General features: G+C 43.1%; 2 protein-coding genes across 4 annotated transcripts in view; one reads left to right on the plus strand and one right to left on the minus strand.

The window, feature by feature from the left end:
* Positions 1 to 5,043: 5,043 nt before the first annotated feature.
* Positions 5,044 to 12,256, minus strand: LOC123331121 (translation initiation factor IF-2-like). The gene is made up of 4 exons (XM_044934466.2): positions 12,242 to 12,256; positions 8,062 to 8,148; positions 6,341 to 6,483; positions 5,044 to 6,192 (listed from the first exon to the last, which is right to left on the minus strand). Exons 1-4 carry the CDS (start codon positions 12,254 to 12,256, stop codon positions 5,232 to 5,234), a joined length of 1,206 nt encoding a protein of 401 aa, XP_044790401.2. The 3' UTR covers positions 5,044 to 5,231.
* Positions 6,163 to 16,763, plus strand: part of CDH7 (cadherin 7) — a 139,662-nt gene continuing 129,061 nt past the window's right edge. Inside the window, exon 1 of one of the 3 annotated variants that reach the window (XM_044934463.2) lies at positions 6,163 to 6,638. The gene's annotated coding sequence lies outside the window, so the exon portion shown is untranslated. The other 2 variants (XM_044934462.2, XM_044934461.2) reach the window with 2 other exon arrangements.

The raw sequence follows: 16,763 nt of genomic DNA on the forward strand, positions 1-16,763 counted from the left end.
ACAAGGTATCAAACCCACCCCCCCTGCATTGGATGGTGAAGTTTTAACCACTGGACCATCAGGGAAGTCCCAGTGCTTATCATGCTTGTGCGGCAAAGTTCTCCATACTGTATATTTGAAGGGAATGGAAAACTCAGTATTGGTCCATCTGCATCATTGCATCACCCCGGAAATCTGAGTACCACCTGCTGGGATGCATCTTAGTGTAGGTGAGTTTGCAAAGAACTTTTGGTTTTCTTCTTTCTCATTTTATTTATGCTATCAAGGTTTTTCATGCTTGGGCTCTTTTATTGCTTAATATGAGATCTTGGACCACTCAGCCTGATGGCGGTTTTCAATGAGATCTTAGTCCCGTGTGCTTACTGTTCTTACTATGGCTCCTGAAAGGTCCATTGGCCTCCTTCTCACCCTTGTTGTTGTTCAGTCACTAAGTCATGTCCAACTCTTTGTGACCCTGTGCGCTGCAGCCAGAGCTTCCTGGGCCTTCACTATCTCCTGGAGTTTGCTCAGATTCATGTCCATTGAGTCGGTCGTGCCATCCAAACATCTCATCCTCTGTCACCACTTCTTCTTCTCTCCTCACCCTGGAGAACATTTAAGGAGATAATTCCTTAGACCTCATTAGACATCCTTGCCTTCTATGCTGTCTCAGCAGCTCCCTTGCTCTGTGAATGTCTTCAAGCCCCTTAACTAAATAGTATATTATCCAAGTATTCACTTTTGGACAGACTGACTGCTTAAATAATATTCAAGGAGCCCTTGGGAACATCTTAAGCAGTGAAATTGTGTCATTGCATACTTCGGATTTACCGTGTCTAGTACCTGTGAGGGGCACAGTCACCAATGAGATGTTGTCAGGGGTCGGGGTGTGTGTGCTGATATCATGATGCTAATCCTAGCAAACATCTTTATTCTCTCCATGATCACTTATGCATTTATTGATAACTGAATTCAATGGCACCCCACTTCAGTACTCTTGCCTGGAAAATCCCATGGATGGATGAGTCTGGTGGGCTGCAGTCCATGAGGTCGCGAAGAGTCGGACACGACTGAGCAACTTCACTTTCACGCATTGGAGAAGGAAGTGGCAACCCACTCCAGCGTTCTTGCCTGGAAAATCCCAGGGACGGGGGAGCCGGGAGGGCTGCTGTCTATGGGGTCGCACAGAGTCGGACACAACTGAAGTGACTTAGCAGCAGAAGCAGCATTCAAGATATCTTTAAATCTACTTCTATTTTCTGATTATATCTAAGATGTTTTCATGCACTAATGCCAGAACTAGAATCCAGGCTACTATTTTTCTCACCTGGGTTTCTACAGTAATTCCCTAAACACTTCCTCACCTTCAGTGCCAGGCTGACCTAAATCAGCTGCCAGGGTGTCGTCTTCTTGTGGAATTAGCATCACAGTTTCCCGTCATAAAGCTCCTCATGCTCCCACATTGCTCTCAGGGTACAACCCAAATGTTGGCTCTTCCCATTTTAGACTTTTTGTTCATATTATGTGCTCCCACGCCCGATGCTCTGTTTACCTCGTCACAATGCTCATCGTGGTGTAGGGAGATGTCCACCTTCTTATTTTCACAACAGGCTGGAAGGTTCCTGAAGTTAAGAACTGCACCTTCACCTTTGTGTTCTCAACCTCTAGACTAAGGATCGGACAGCAGGGATTCAGTTACTATTTAACAAGTTAGTAAAGAACAACAAAGATCTAGGAGTCTGCCCTACTTAGTCCTTTCCTTTCTAGAAAATGCACGTAAACCTAATTAGATGAACCAGATTGATGAATAGACATACTCAGGAAAACTCTAAGCATCACATAATGAAAAGATACATTTTTATGATTATCCACACATTTATATCGGGGAGAGATTTTTCACAGGAAACTATAAATGACCTTTTTGAGAGCTTGCCTTATGTGAGAGCTTCTTACCTTCTGCCACATCTATGTTTTCCTGCCCAGGGCTCCCCAGAATTGGTGGAACTGTGCAGACCTCATGATTAGCTCTTTTCTGCCCTCAGCTGCCAGATACTCAAGCCACGGTTTTAGAGTAAGATCAGGATGAAATGAATATGAATATAATTGAACCATCAATCTCATCAGAAACCTTGTACTTTTGCACTGAATCTGCTTTGGGAAGTAAGACGTGTAGGAAAATACTTTCCACAGCAACAGGAATTATGGCAAAGTTCTCTTACCTCTTCTGATTCCTCCTTCTCCAAAAGAGAGTTTTATTGATTTAATCAAGAGTGAAAGTACATTGAAAGTATTTTCTTAAAGTAGGAAAGAAAGGGGGACATATTTATTTGTGTACATTATATGACAGTAAAGAATAACTTCAACTGAGAGGATTTTTAAGAGATTGTTCTATATTAGAATATAAATATTAAAGCATAAATTTGGAAATAATGGAAGCATGACATTTCATAAATAAGCATCTGCAGTGATGACTTATGTTTGTATGTCATAGAATCTTAAACATTTGGTATCATCTTGGGATTTATCTAGTACAGTGTCTTTTTATTTGTGTTTCTCAGGAAACGAGGTTCTCTAATTAACCAAAATTTATAGGAAAAGGAGAAAGGATCTAAAAAACATGTCCTTGGACTTGACTACAGTGTAAACCTGTGGAATATTTCCTTTATTTATTGTTCCTAATGTTGGGCTTCCTCCTAAAAATAAAACACAAACACCTTCTAGGGACCTAGAAGACGCTACAACATTTGTCTCTTGCCCACCACTCCAGTATAACCCATCTTGACTCTCCCCCTTGCATTGTGTTCTGTGTCTCAAATAGACTCGCCTCTTTCCTTCTCCAGACCTTCTGCAGACCTTTGTCCTTGTTTGTTCTGCCCAGGCCATTTTCCTTCAGAGTTTCTCAAGTCCAACTTCTTCTCATCACCATGTTTCAGCTTAAGCACCTCCTCCTTGGAAAAGGACCTCCCCAGATGAATAGATGTACCTCAGTTACTGTTTGAAGCACCCCCTGTTCCTACCCTTGCCTTCTACACTGCACTCGGCTGGAGAGGAACCTAGATCTCCCTCTATGAGGACAGAACCAGAACTAGTATTCTGGGTAACTCACTCCGTCTAGAATCTAGGTCAAGGTTACAGTTTCTGTTAGGGGAAGCACACTGACTAAAACCACCCACCCTGCCCAGGCAGCGTCATAACTATTTCCATGAATCATCTTATGACAGGAGATCCTAGTAAGGAGCACAGAACTAAGAAGCTACCACCAACTGGAAGAGTTCAGGAAAGGTAAAAAGGGGACGTCACATGTCCTACCACCTCCCAGAATCCTCGCTGGTATCCATCTTGGCTGAGCAATGCATGTGCCCCCAGGAAGGACCCTGAGTCAGAATGATCCGCCAGAGACCACCCAGAAACTAATCCCATCACCATGAACCTGGAGACTGAGAGCAGTTCTCCTGGGTTCCTTTACCACCCGCTCTTCACCTGGGGCCCCTTCCCAAAGTTTCTTGCTTTGTCAGCATGTGTGTCTCCTCCGACAATTCATTTCCATGTGTTAGACACTCTCAAGCCCTGAAGTGGTCCCCTTTTCGGTGCCAGTTTAAGGGTATTTTTTAAAAAGAAAGGCAAGGAGTCTGGAAACATCTGGTTCAGGATGAAAGCCCAAACTGATGATCAGTATTTATGCAGAGGACCAGAAAATAAATAATCGAGGACAATTTTAGGAAAAGTATAACCAAAATAACACCAAAAAAAAAAAAATCCCCATTTCCTTCCCTTTTCACATGTGGTGGCCATTGATTAAAATAAGCTAATAAATATATATGGTATAGTACCAAATTCCTGATCCCACATCATCCCTTATTGATGAAAGTTCCAGGCAGTCAATGAGCTGGTTAAAAACTGGCAGGTGGGCTCAGACTTGTGTTAATACTGGATGGGATACAACCATTCACTTCTTGTATTCAACAAATACTTGCTGTGGGTTAAACATGTGCTGTGTCTTAATCATAGTGAATATTCCTCTTTGCTTTCCTGAAACGTTTGGTCCAGAGCAATTATAAGTATAGGTCCCATCCCAGAAGCAAATTCATTTACACAAAGGAAGGCCACCAGAAATATGTCAAGTTCTAGACTGTGAACATTAGCTGGAATAATTGAGGATTTTCACAGAGAAAATCCTGTCAAAGTCCTTCAAGATGAAGCCAGGGTTTAATGTCTGGCTACCAGGAAAATGATGATGGTGGAGTTGAAAGAGAAGTACATCCTGGGAAACCCAAGGTGGTATCTATGCAAGATATAAAGAGGTCTGTTCTAAAGGTACAGAGTTTGAGAGATGGCTGACAGTTGAATGGACATGGACCGTGAAATGGTCCTCCAAGCAAACCTGGAGCTGGAGAGGTTTGGGGTTGCAGACACAACTTTTAAAATGAAGCAATTGTAAGTAAATAGCATAGCGAGCCGCGGTATTTGGAAATGAATACGCTTTAAAAAGGTTTTCTGTTAGAATGATTAGCACAGAATCCAGTTTTAAAGACTAAGTAGAGGAGAGAGAGAGAAAAAAAAAAAAAGAAGCAAGCTAAGCGGACTGGAGGAGCTGGACTGGGGGGAGGGTAAGTGTGCCTGAGGGATACAGGAAGCAGAGGTGCTTACACCGACGAGCCAAGCCCACAAGCCGGGTATCTGGAGAATCTCTGCTACAGATGGATGGGAGACGCAGGGCCAGTTCCATTGACCGAATGAGAAAAATGAAAACGAACGCGCTTGGAAACGATTTATTCACCTTCCTCACCCCTACGACGGAACAGCTAGGCATCAGACTAAATCAAGCACCAGAGCAGAAGAACACAAAGCGTGCTCAACTCTACCGGCGGCGGCGCGTCCTAAAAAGACTAGACCCCCTTGCCCACCTCGCGAGGGTCCTCTCTCCCACCCAGCGCGTAAATCACACACCTCGGAAGTTTTGCATTAGCCAGCCCAGCAGGGGAAGAAATTTTCTGCAAGTACAGAAAGTAGAACTAGGGCAGTCCGAGGAGATTGAAAGGGCAAAACTATCACGCAAGAAAACTGTAAGTTCTGATTAGTTTTATGACTTTGCCTTCATGCCTCAGGAGCTCCATTGATCACGGCTTCCGCGACAGGTTGGGGGTGGGGAGGGGAGGGCGCTGGGAAAAAAAAAAAATTCTCCAAACTCTCCTTCAGCTCGGCGTTTTCAGATGCAAATACCTCGCCTGGAGATGGATGGGCTGCTGCCCCTCCTACTTCCACCGCTCTTCTGGATTTTCCTGAGAAGGACTCGGTCTGCGCGGAGCTGTCAGGAGGGCGGTGGAGGAGGGGCGCGCGGGGGTGCGCGCGCGAGGGTGCGCGCGCGGCGGCGGAGCGGCTGCGGTGCCAAGAGCCCTCACTTGGGCTCCGGGAGGTGCCGGAGTCTCGGCGGCTCCGGGTCCCGCCACGCACAGCGCTGTCTGCCGGCGCCGGCCGCCGACCACCCGCTCCTCCCCGCCACCCGCCCACCTGGCCCGGCCCAGCGCGTCCTCTCCGCCTCTTCTGCGCCCGCCCACTCGCCCCCTCGCCCTCTCTCCGGACGCGCGCCCGCTCGCTCTCTCGCTCCGGACCCGGCGTCTGAGCCACCCCGGGGAGCCGGCCGAGCCGGCGGGACCGGGGCGCTGGGGGCCCGCGCGGGGTCCCCACAGCCCGCGTCCCGCGGAGAGGGCTGTGATCGGAGCGGGCGCCGGCCGCAGCGGGTGCCGAGCGGGCGCCGCGGGTCCGCCCCGTGCGCCCCACCGCGCGCCCTGGGTCCCCAGGAGCCCGCGGGCGCCCGGCTGCTGAGCGCGCGCCCTTTCGGATGCCAACGCCCAGGTGGCTGGCGCGGGACGCCGTGGAGAGGGCAGCGAGCCCCCAGGTGAGTGGGTGCGCCTGCGGGGGGCCCGGGGAAGGCGCAGCTGGGCACAAGTGCGCCCTCCGGTGCGCCCGGGGAAGCGGGACTCCGTGGCAGACGGAAAGCGGGCGGGGAGATCCGCACGGAGTTTCCCTGGCGTCCGCAAGTTACTGTTCGGTGGCCCTGATCTGCGGCTCCGCCGGGCAGGGCGGGCGGGCGAAGGGAGCCGGGCCCGGCAAGCTGGTGCTGACGGACACCGGGTGCGACGCGAGTTGGCGAGTTGAGTGAGCAGATCCCGGCGTTGTCCGGGTGCAGGGCAGCACGCAGTCCGGTCCGCTTTCCTCCACCGGGAGCACGAGGGGCTGTTTTTGACCCAGGATACACGCGGGGAAAACTCCGCGCTGGCCGGGTGGCCGGCTTCTGCGGCGGTCTGAGACTGCGAGGGGGAGTGTGCCCGCGCGTCCATCTGACTGCGTGTACTCCGTTTACCTTTCTGGACGGTGGAGCTCCTGTAAGGGTGTTTGGCTTTTTCCTGTAATTAGTATTCTGCCGGTGCCCTGCATCCGCAGGGCTGGCCTCTGCGAGACATCCCGCCTCCTCTCCGCCCCGCGGTACCCTAGGTGCGCGTCGTTCTAAGGGCGCCCTGCTTCTCTGACTGTCTGGTGGACTTCGTGGGCGCACCTGGTCCACGGCTGGTTGCGGGTGGATGCACGAGGAAGGACCTATGGTCTTTATTGGCTTCACCTTTTACATCGTTAGCCTCAAGGATTTCTTAGATATAGTGCAGGTGAGTGGAGATTGGTACTGAATTACCCAGCAGTGGGCAGGTGGGAACCTGTGAAGCAAAGGACTGGGTAGCTTTGGAGATCTGAGCACTGAAGCCCGAATATACTTAAAACGCGTTCGCAAGAAATATCTTCTCTTGATTGCAGCACTTATTAGGTGAAACATCTTTAAGTAAAGACTCTTCCTTCATAATTCCTGTAACCCGGCAGGTATTCAGATTATTTTGCATTCAAAAGTAGACAAGCAGAACTTTATAGGGAAAAATAAAAAAAAAAAGTAACTTATATGTTAATATATGGCTTGAGGTAAGTGACAGTATGCATTAAAAAAATTTCAAGTTAACAGCACGAAAATGTATATTTTAAGAGTTTAGGGGAAGCAGTAGCCTTTTTTGTTGTTGTTTTTTAAAGGAAAGTTCACAATGATACACTGTCCGGCAGCGATATCAGAAGAGTTTTAAGTGTGTCTTTATAAAGACAAGTTGGTAGTGAAGAGCTAAGGAAGAAAGTAATTGTATTGGAAGCTTTCAGTAACTCACCAGATTTACTTCTTTGAAGAAGAAACTAGTTAGATTTTGTTTACACAAGCTTTTCTCTTGTTAGTACATAAAGGGCAATCCATTAAGAATCCTTTTCTTCCTTTTGGGGCTCTTTGGGACAGTATGGATTAAAATGCTAAAGAATTGAGACAGATAGTCAAACTGGCAACTTTGTAGAAGTCTGGCTTGTTCCGCTAGTGTTTCATATGAAGTGGAGTGGCAGAAGCAATTAGGTAGCATCCAACCTTAATAGTCTTATCTGGTAAAACTAGCTGTGAAAGTCTGTCTGTGGAAAGAAAAATAAAGAAAACAATAATCAGTAGTGTAGACCATCACCCTGCTCGAAGCCATTAAGGTTTGCAGCCTTAAGAAAAAGGCATTGTGCTCTTACAACTTGAGATATTATTGTAATTAAGGGCTGCAATAGGTGATTAGAATTGTGTTAACAATTGGCTGACAGGCTCACACCTCTTCTTAAGTAGACTTTTATTGATTTAATAGCACAGCGCTTTTCCCTTTCTTATAGAAGGGTAATTGTAAAGCATCTGTATTATTGTGGTTTACCCTTGAATTGACTCTAGTTTTTAGTGTCCAGTGAAGGAGAGAGGATTGGGTGCATCCTGAGTGGGTCACTGTTCTGCCTCCCTAGGTCTAAAAATCCACCCACTGTTTCTCCTCCTTTTTAGTTTTTTTGAGGGCAGAGCTGATAACAGCTTCTCAGAATGTATAGTGATATGAGGAAGTGACTACATCTTTGTAGTCAAGTTCAACACTTTGTCAGTCTTTTATAAATCTTTTGTAAAGCATCATCAGTTGTTCAGTGTTGTTAACAGGTATGCTTTAGTGATTTCCATCCTTCTTTGATTTTATAAGATTTTGCACTTACTGCCTTAGTAGCTCCTATCACATCACAATTCTCTCTCTCATGTGTAAAAAGGTTTTTTACTGGCTTGGAGAGCTTCAGAGCCTTTAGCTGAAATTGGGAGTCTCAGAAACTTCTAAAATAGCCAAGGCACCATCATTGATTGCAAAAGGACAGTGATGGGAGCTTTTCTCCTTTGCATGAAGGACTCAGTTGCTTCTAAATGGGGTGATGAAGGGGAGCTGAGGACAAGGAAGGCATGTGATCAGAGTCCTGTGTGTGACCATCTCCTCAGCCTCTGACAAGCAAAGCTGATCTAGCTGTAACTAGCAGTACTCGAGTGCCTCCTCTGGGAATTTGCTGGTTTTGCAGAAAGATACCCCTGCAAACATTCCCCCCCTGGTTCTGCGAGACTCCTCACGGACAAAATTATCAGTGCAGATGAATATGCAGGCATGCATGTCCTTACGTTCATTTCATATTTTCATTCTAGTAGAAATTTCTTTTTGACTGTCTTGCAGACTGCTTATTGAAACATGTTGCCTTTTATTGAAGTCATGTAAATCTCAGTGTAAATGCAAGGGTAAATTAAAAGTGAAAATTGATCCCACTGAGATATGTTGTAAAAGTACAAAGAAACAAACCCTGTAAGTATGATTTGACCATTTTGATACTATATAAAGAGCTCAGAAGGACTGTGCTTTGTCACTTTCTTTGTAATTTACATAGGCTGCTTCTAGTTAATTGTAAACAGTGGTTGTTTTCTCTTTTTCATTCCTTTCACCCATGGCAGAAGTTATTTGTGCTTCGTGGAAATTGACTCTGTAATCCACTTAGAGAAGTTTTCATTCCATGTCTGATAACCAGAGGCAGACTACCGGCTGTGTGATTCATTTCCAGGGCCCCTGCCTGAATATTTAGGCCAGTTAACGGTAGGAGGTTGTGGTCTGTGGTTGTAATGTTATCTGGCCCAGGGAGCTAATGGGTTTGATCACAGTTTCTTTATGTGAGAAGTCACATATCACAGAGGTCCCCAGCCTTACTAATTAAAATGTAAAGAATTATACCTTTTAAGTAGAAAAGAAGAGGGCTGCTTCATCAGTATTAAAATTATTGAAGTTAATGCTAAACTTTAATAGTAAAGAGATGGAACAAATGACAGTATATGTCTATCCTAAAAGCTGAAGATGAAATATTAAATCTAGAATGATTATAATGGGTAGTTAGGAACAGAGAAGCATCTTGAAATACAGGATTTATAGCAGCAAGCAAATAGCCATCCATGTATGTTCTTATATCCTAAGGTATTTTCCTGAGAAATCAGAATTTACCCAATTTCTAAAACAGCCAATGGACTAGTATTCAAATATCAGTGCAAATAGTTGACTACCATAGCATTACAGTGTTATAGGAAGTTATTATGGATGCTAGAGTTGTTTCAAAGGGAAAAGGCAATTTTAAAATTGGGTAGTGCTCACTCTGTTTTTGGTAACATATAAACATAGAATCCTGAATAAGAGATCTCTTGAGTATCTTACATTCTGTCCTCTCTCTTGTCCATTCTGAATGGAATCCTGATGGTCCCCTACTTTGAAAATTCAAGCTCATGGTTATATTAAAAATTTGAGTAAATTCTAAAGGTAATAAATTAGAAGGATATTTATGATCAGATTGAGAAATATTTAACAAATACTTTAAATGATCATTGCATCTCAGTCATGCCCAATTCCATCTGTAACTAGCTGTGTGACCTTGGGCACTGCACAACCGTAGACTTGGTTTTCAAGAAAAGACTGCCTTAGGTTCTACTTCTGTGGTTCTACCTCTTGAGTGGGTTGGAGATTCATTTATTTTTCCCCAACATGAATGCTCAAGAAAAGCAAGCATTTACCTCCTTCAGCACTAAATGACCCTCATTCTCTCTCTCTCTTAGATATCATCTCTGAAAGCTCTATTTGTGTGTGATAGTTGGAACTGATGCATGGTCATAGCTCTTGAAGTGCTCCTTGCCCTTGGATTTCTTGCTGTTGTCACTCATAGCCTCTGCTCACTGATGAAGGGGAGGTTAGAACAGATCGTTCCCCGCTTTTGCATTCCCCAAAATATATTCAGTGAATCTACTGTAAAAACAAGTGAACTTAACAGTGAACAGTATGATCCTTTTCACAAAGCAGCCCACTCTACCTTTGTGGCAAGAGTGATGACCTGTGTGGAGACAGGTGGCTGCAGTCCTGGGGAAAGCAAGGGCAAATGAAGGTCTTTAATGGAGACATGAAATCAGGAGGCAGTCTTTCCTTGTTGAGTTTAAATAATGACATTTAATACCCAAGGAGTATCCAAAAGGGAGCAGGCTTCTTTCACCAAACTACAGAGCTCAATCATGAAGGCTGTGCTTAAAGCGATGGTGATACGGTCACAGTATCCTCTGACCACTGCTGTGAAGTGGTATCATTTCCACTTTTAAACATGGATGTTGATCAGTCTTCATACGCATTCATTAAAAACATGTTGCTTGTCAAAATGTATCGGGTTGGCTAAAAAGGTTGTTTAGGTTTTCCCATAAACTGAACAACATTTTTGATCAGCCCAGCAGTTCGACTTTAAAGCAATCCTGGAAATGACAGTTTCCTCCCAATAGGCCAGCAGCAAGATTTTTTTTTTTCTCTCCCATTTTGTTATTGTTACAACTGTGATTTCTTGTACTACCGTGTTTTATAAACCATCCAACAAAACATCTCAGGGAATGTTCTAAAGGTGTTTGGCAGTTACCTGTTAGAGATTTCTGATTCTCGTGGATTATTTTCTATCAAGTTCACTGGCAGTCCTTAAATGTCATTCTTACCTTTGTTTTTATAGAAAGTGCAAATTACTGAATTTATTCTGAAACTGTCATGTTCCACGTAATTGTGAACTGGACCATGTTTTTATTTTTTTCCTTTTGGCCGAGCTGTGCTGCCTGCAGGACCTTAGTTCCCCGACCAGGGATCGAATCTGCACCCCTGCATGGAAAGTGTGGAGTCTTAACCAGGGAAGTCCCACTTCCTCCCAAACTGGACCCATTTTAAAAAGAGAAGCAGGCTGTCTTCTAGTTTTTAGATTACCAGTAAGTAGTATACTACCTATTAGTGTGTTATGAAGTAAGTATATTTCACAACAGTTGCAGAAGACTTGTATCTGATGCAACTCCAGACTCACAGAGGTTGAGCATCTGTTTCTTGCCTATGATTGAGAGAAATTGATGGGATAGAGTCTTAAACTGAGGTAAGCCATTGGTTTATTCATATTGCACTGCAAAAAACACTTCCAGTTTAACTAAGTGCCAGAAAACCTAAACTAGTAATATTATATCTCCTTTTAATATAATTGATAGTCATGGTTTATAGCTCCTTATTTCTCGAAGGCAGATAGTCCTGTGTGCCTTTTAAAAAAGCAGTTTAGCAAATATAAATTAGTTGGTAATTAGGCATGTGCTTTAACTACTCTTATGGTTCTATATTAATGTGAGTGGTTGAATAGGATATATTTTATACTACTTGTAGTGTTTTTAGCATGCCGTCTTTAATTTAGATGCAACAGGCTGTGTGAGATTTGCCCTTTTGCTCATTGATGCATTAAAAATACATTTTTTGTTATGAAGGGTTTTTTTTTAGTCATTGTTTTTAGGTCTGAACAAACATTTGATTAAGAGCATGATGGTCACTTGATCTGATTTTTGAAAGTAGTTTCACAGAGGTATTAGTGGAGCAGAAAAATCCAAGAAAATTTTATAATGATGAATTCGTTTGGGTAAAGTATTATTAGGTATTAAGGTTAAATGAATAATAAACTATCTACTTGGAAATAATTCTTTGCCACTTAGATGAACAGAAATAATTGGAACAAAAAAGTAGCATGATACAGTGATTTCAGGTCAATAAACGATGTTGATTTAGTAAATAGCGCTTGACTGATTCTTACCTCTCTTTTTTTTCTTTTTTGCTCCAATCCTTTTAAGATTTCCTTTGTGAGGCTTCATTTTGCATTCCTTTGACAAAAATCACAGTATTATTTGTCGTGATTTTCATGTATTTTTGGTTTGGCAAAAAAAAAAAAAAGATCTAACATTACACATTTTAAAAATGACAAATTTTAGCTTTAAAATATCAGAGCAAAAAAAATTTTTTTTGAAATGTTACCCAGAGTTTTTAGATTTTAGATTAATTACCAATCCAGTAGCCATCTCCGCTTTGGCTTTTGAAATGTCTGTGCTTGGCCTCTATTCAGCTCTTCTCTCCTCAGAGATAACCTATTCCTGCTGTTTCTGTCCTCAGTGTTGTAATGGTGAACATCTGTAACTGTCCAGAAGTTGACGCAGATCTGTAGAAATTACCTAACTGTATGCCAATACATTATTTTTCTGCACCATCTCTTTTTTTTCTGAGTTGGTCATAGTGACCCCGGGCAGCAGTCCAGCCTTCCAGAGGGCCACTCTTTTAAGTTTTTCCTCGGGACACATGTTGGCACGTGACACAGCTTGGGCGCAGAGGTCTCTGCTCATTTCTGATGTAACATCCCCCTGGTTAACTCCTGCCTGTATAGGAAACTGAGATAGGAGAGGAGGCAGAAGAAAGGGAGAAGAGGACACAGACGTCTGAGGAAGGAGGTTGCAGAGTTCTGTTTTGGGACACAGATTCGTGAGGCCTTGTTTAACCCATTGTGCAAAAAGTCAACAATTGAAATGTGTTGGGTGCTCAAGTTCCTTTATGTGGCAAAGACGTTACTGTGGTTGGTGCCTTTAGACGTGTTGATATTTGTGTGAAGATGGGAAGCCTGTATAGTGAGGTTATGGACAGGAAATCTCAAGGGCAAGTCTCAATTACTTCTATTTGATGGCCGCAGATAACGGAAGGTTTTTCCTAAGGGTTCAGGGCCTTCCTGTCTTTCATGGTAACCCAACTCATCCAGGGAGGGTGAGCTGGGTTGAGCTGTTGTTCTGGCCTTTACCTCGAAAACCAGATCTGTTCGGAAAGCAAGGCAAGGATTTGGGGGGGACAGGTAAAGAAAGGGGACATCTGACCCTTGCCACACCACTTCCTCCTCCTGTTATCAAGTGTATGTTCCTGGCAGGGTTTGTAGCTCTCCAAAGTATTGATGTACATATCATGAAACACCCTACTCAGATCACAGCTCTTCATATGTGATTTTCCGATGTTTACCAGCACACTGTACAAAGCGTGTTCTAGAGGCATTTATTTGCTTCATGAAAGAGAATTTCATCCTCCAGGAATGTACACAATGCCAGTTGAAGTATGCTTGTCCTCTCTTGTAGACCTTCAAGAAAAGTAAAGAAAATTTGGCTCAAGAGACTGGCAAATACTTCAAATCCTGCAGAGAAATGTAATGGAATTGTTCTCAAAGTGATTGTGACTTCTGAACATGGTAGAGTAGTCAAGGATTTCCATGTTGACTTCTATGGTTAAGTTTTCATATTAAACATGAGAGTGATTATAATGAAAAGAAACATCCCATAAACATTTTCTGAATGTCAATTCCAGGGCCTACTTCCGTTCTAGATATTAGGATCCAGCAATAGGGTAAATCATCCCTGTTCATCAAGTTTTCTGTTAATACTAACTGCTCTTAAAACCCTTGATTTAAATAAGAAAGTATAGAATTCTCAGATATCTTTCCTCTGCAGATATTATCACGTCAATGACTAAAATAACTCATGGTGTTTTCTGTCACTCTGTTTTATGTGTTCTAGCTTGTTCCATCACTCCACAGTCTTGTATGGAAAATAAATAATCAAGAGGCAAAAAGTAATTTAAACATGTCTTGGTAAAATTCATGCTCGATTCTGTAAATATGTCAAATGCTTTCTTTATGTTTCTGTGGCTTTCCTTAATCACTCTACCCTTTACCTTTAATTATTAACAATGTGTACTTTTCCATAACTGAAAAAAAGACAACAAAAACAATTTTATATAATTAGCTGTACAAACAGACTTTATAAAATGATATAGCTCAGCTCCCACATTTTGCACACGTGGAACATGAAGTCCCAAAGGGATCCAAGGTCATTACAGGAAATGATGGAGGGTCATGTGATCTATTTCCAGTCCAGATTGTGTTTCTTTCTTATCAGTGAACATCCTGAGTGAACTCAGTTATCCAATACCAGTACCAGTCTTTGACTTACAAGAATGACAGAGAATGTGGCTTTAGGAAAGAAAATATTAAATTTTTTTTTTTAAGAAAGTACTTTGTTGCTATTGTTTGTATGCATCTAGATGCTTCCTTTTATAATCTACGTAGTTGTCTGGGCACTGACTAGAACTATTAAGAATGTTTTCATTCAATTTACTTACAAAATAGAAACAGACTCTCAGACTTTGAGAATGATCTCATGGTGGAGGGGAGCAGGGAGGAGGAAGGATGGGGGAAGGAAATGGTTAGGGAGTCTGGGATGGACATGTATGCACTGCTCTACTTAATGTGGGGAACCAACAAGGACCGACTGTATAGCACAGGGAACTCTGCTCAATGTTATGATGCAGCCTGGATAGGGTGGGGAGTTTAGGGGAGAATGGATACATGCATATGTGTGGCCAAGTCCCTGCACAGTTCACCTGAAATATCACAACATTGTTAATTGGCTATACCCCAATACAAAATAAAAAGTTAAAAAATGTTTCACTAAGTGTTAAGAGTTTTCTGAAACATTTTATAGATAACATGAAAATGAAAACATCACAAAATAACTTTAATTTGAACATAAGTAGTATCAAACTTCGGAGAAGGCAATGGCAACCCACTCTAGTACTCTTGCCTGGAAAATCCCATGGGCGGAGGAGCCTGGTAGATTGCAGTCCATGGGGTCGCTAAGAGTCGGACATGACTGAGCAACTTCACTTTCACTTTTCACTTTCATGCATTGGAGAAGGAAATGGCAACCCACTCCAGTGTTCTTGCCCTAGGTCCCCCCTCCCCCATCCCCAGGAACCTGGTTTGTGAAGGAGGTCCCTGTGCTTCCTACTAAAGGCCACTCACCAGGAGTGCCTGGCCCTGATTCCCGGTTGGCATAGACAAATCCCTACACCAGCACACCATTTCCTTGTTTAAGTGTTTACTTGTCTTCTTTTAACTGGAGGTAACTTGTCTCTCAGGTGGATTAGCTCAGACCAGTGTACAAAGAACTTCCAACCTAGCTGAGGGTCATTCATTCACCAGAATATCAGTAAATTGCCCCAAGTTCCTTCTTGCTTGTAATTCTAAGTGTAGAACAACTCGCATTTCTAGCTGCTGCTGCTAAGTCACTTCAGTCTGTCACTTCGTGTCCGACTCTGTGCGACCCTATAGACGGCAGCCCACCAGGCTCCCCCGTCCCTGGGATTCTCCAGGCAAGAACACTGGAGTGGGTTGCCATTTCCTTCTCCAATGCATGAAAGTGAAAAGTGGAAGTAAAGTCGCTCAGTCGTGTCCTACTCTTAGCGACTCCATAGACTGCAGCCTACCAGGCTCCTCCGTCCATGGGATTTTCCGGGCAAGAATACTGGAGTGGGTTGCCATTGTCTTCTCCATCGCCTTTCTAGAGTGATTTTCAAATGAACCAAATTCATTTTTGATCATCAGATGGGAGATCTGGATTCTGGGAAATGGTATTCAGTGCACAGACTGCAGTTAATATGCTCCAGTAATAGTTTATCCTTCCGGGGGGTTCTCAGAACATAGCAGTTAGCTGTATTTGGAGCTATTCTGGAATATCCTAAATTTCAAAACTTTATTGCAGTATCTTTAATAGGAATATGTTCATTTGACTAGAGCTTCAAGTCCATGCAACCTGTTTCTTCCAGTTGTGTGGACTATTTTAACATGTTTAATACAGTTCACCTTCCTTCTACTATATATGGCATGTTCTGTAAGCAATTTGACTGTCAGAAATCATCTGATGATTAGCAGACATTTCTGTTACAGGAGAGAAGGGAGAAAGATGGAAAAGTTGGCACAGAGAGTATTTTCTGCTTTGATAATGAGATATCTTGTGGCTTCATGTTGTTAAGACTATTTTTCTCCTCTCAAAAATTGAAAGCAAATCTTATTTGCCTTAATTATCCTATTGTTGATTTATTTACAGTTGCCAAATGAATTCATAACCCAAAGTGCAGCAGTGATTTAAGTGAGCACTTGGTCATAAATTCTCATTCCTCTGTGTTTTGGGGTGTGTTGGCAAGTTGGCATTGTAAACTGATTATCTCTTGCATAATCAGAATTTGGTAACTGAAATAACTAGACCTGAGGATAAAAGATTTTTGCTGCTGCTAATAAACCTTTTAGGTGTGTGGAACTGAGAATCAGTCTCACATATAGAGTCAAATTTGCTCACCCCTCTGATGATCAGTATAATTCAATCCTGTCATTGTTGACAGAGAAAGGCCCTACTATGCACAAACCATGCTGCAAGGGTTCAGTAAATATTTGTAAAGCGGCAGATACCTTCAGTGCAGTAGAATGACCAAACACGCTCCACAGCATACATGACAATAAGTTTGAAGGGTAGAAATTGGAAACCACTGAGCTTTTCAGCTGATCACAATCAAATCAGAACACATCAAAACAGCTGGTGTTCGGTGGCTTAGACTTAATCAACCGGTTTTGAAGCATCTCATACTTCTTTCTCTTTGCAGTTTCACAGGAGAGATTTAAACTAGCATATGTCCTTTCCATTTGGTTAAATCCCTGCTTTGAGC

The sequence above is a fragment of the Bubalus bubalis genome, chromosome 22 (genome assembly GCF_019923935.1).
Source record: "Bubalus bubalis isolate 160015118507 breed Murrah chromosome 22, NDDB_SH_1, whole genome shotgun sequence".
In the NCBI taxonomy this organism is placed as follows: domain Eukaryota; kingdom Metazoa; phylum Chordata; class Mammalia; order Artiodactyla; family Bovidae; genus Bubalus; species Bubalus bubalis.

Bases quoted from the DNA above. Each gene is read 5' to 3' on its own strand.
- LOC123331121 (XM_044934466.2), bottom strand. The intron at 6,484-8,061 runs GTAAGTGCAAAA...GGGCGCCCTTAG, and splicing joins TGATAGGAGCTACTAAGGCA to AACGACGCGCACCTAGGGTA. The intron at 6,193-6,340 runs GTAAACGGAGTA...CTCCCGGTGGAG, and splicing joins GAGCTCCACCGTCCAGAAAG to GAAAGCGGACCGGACTGCGT.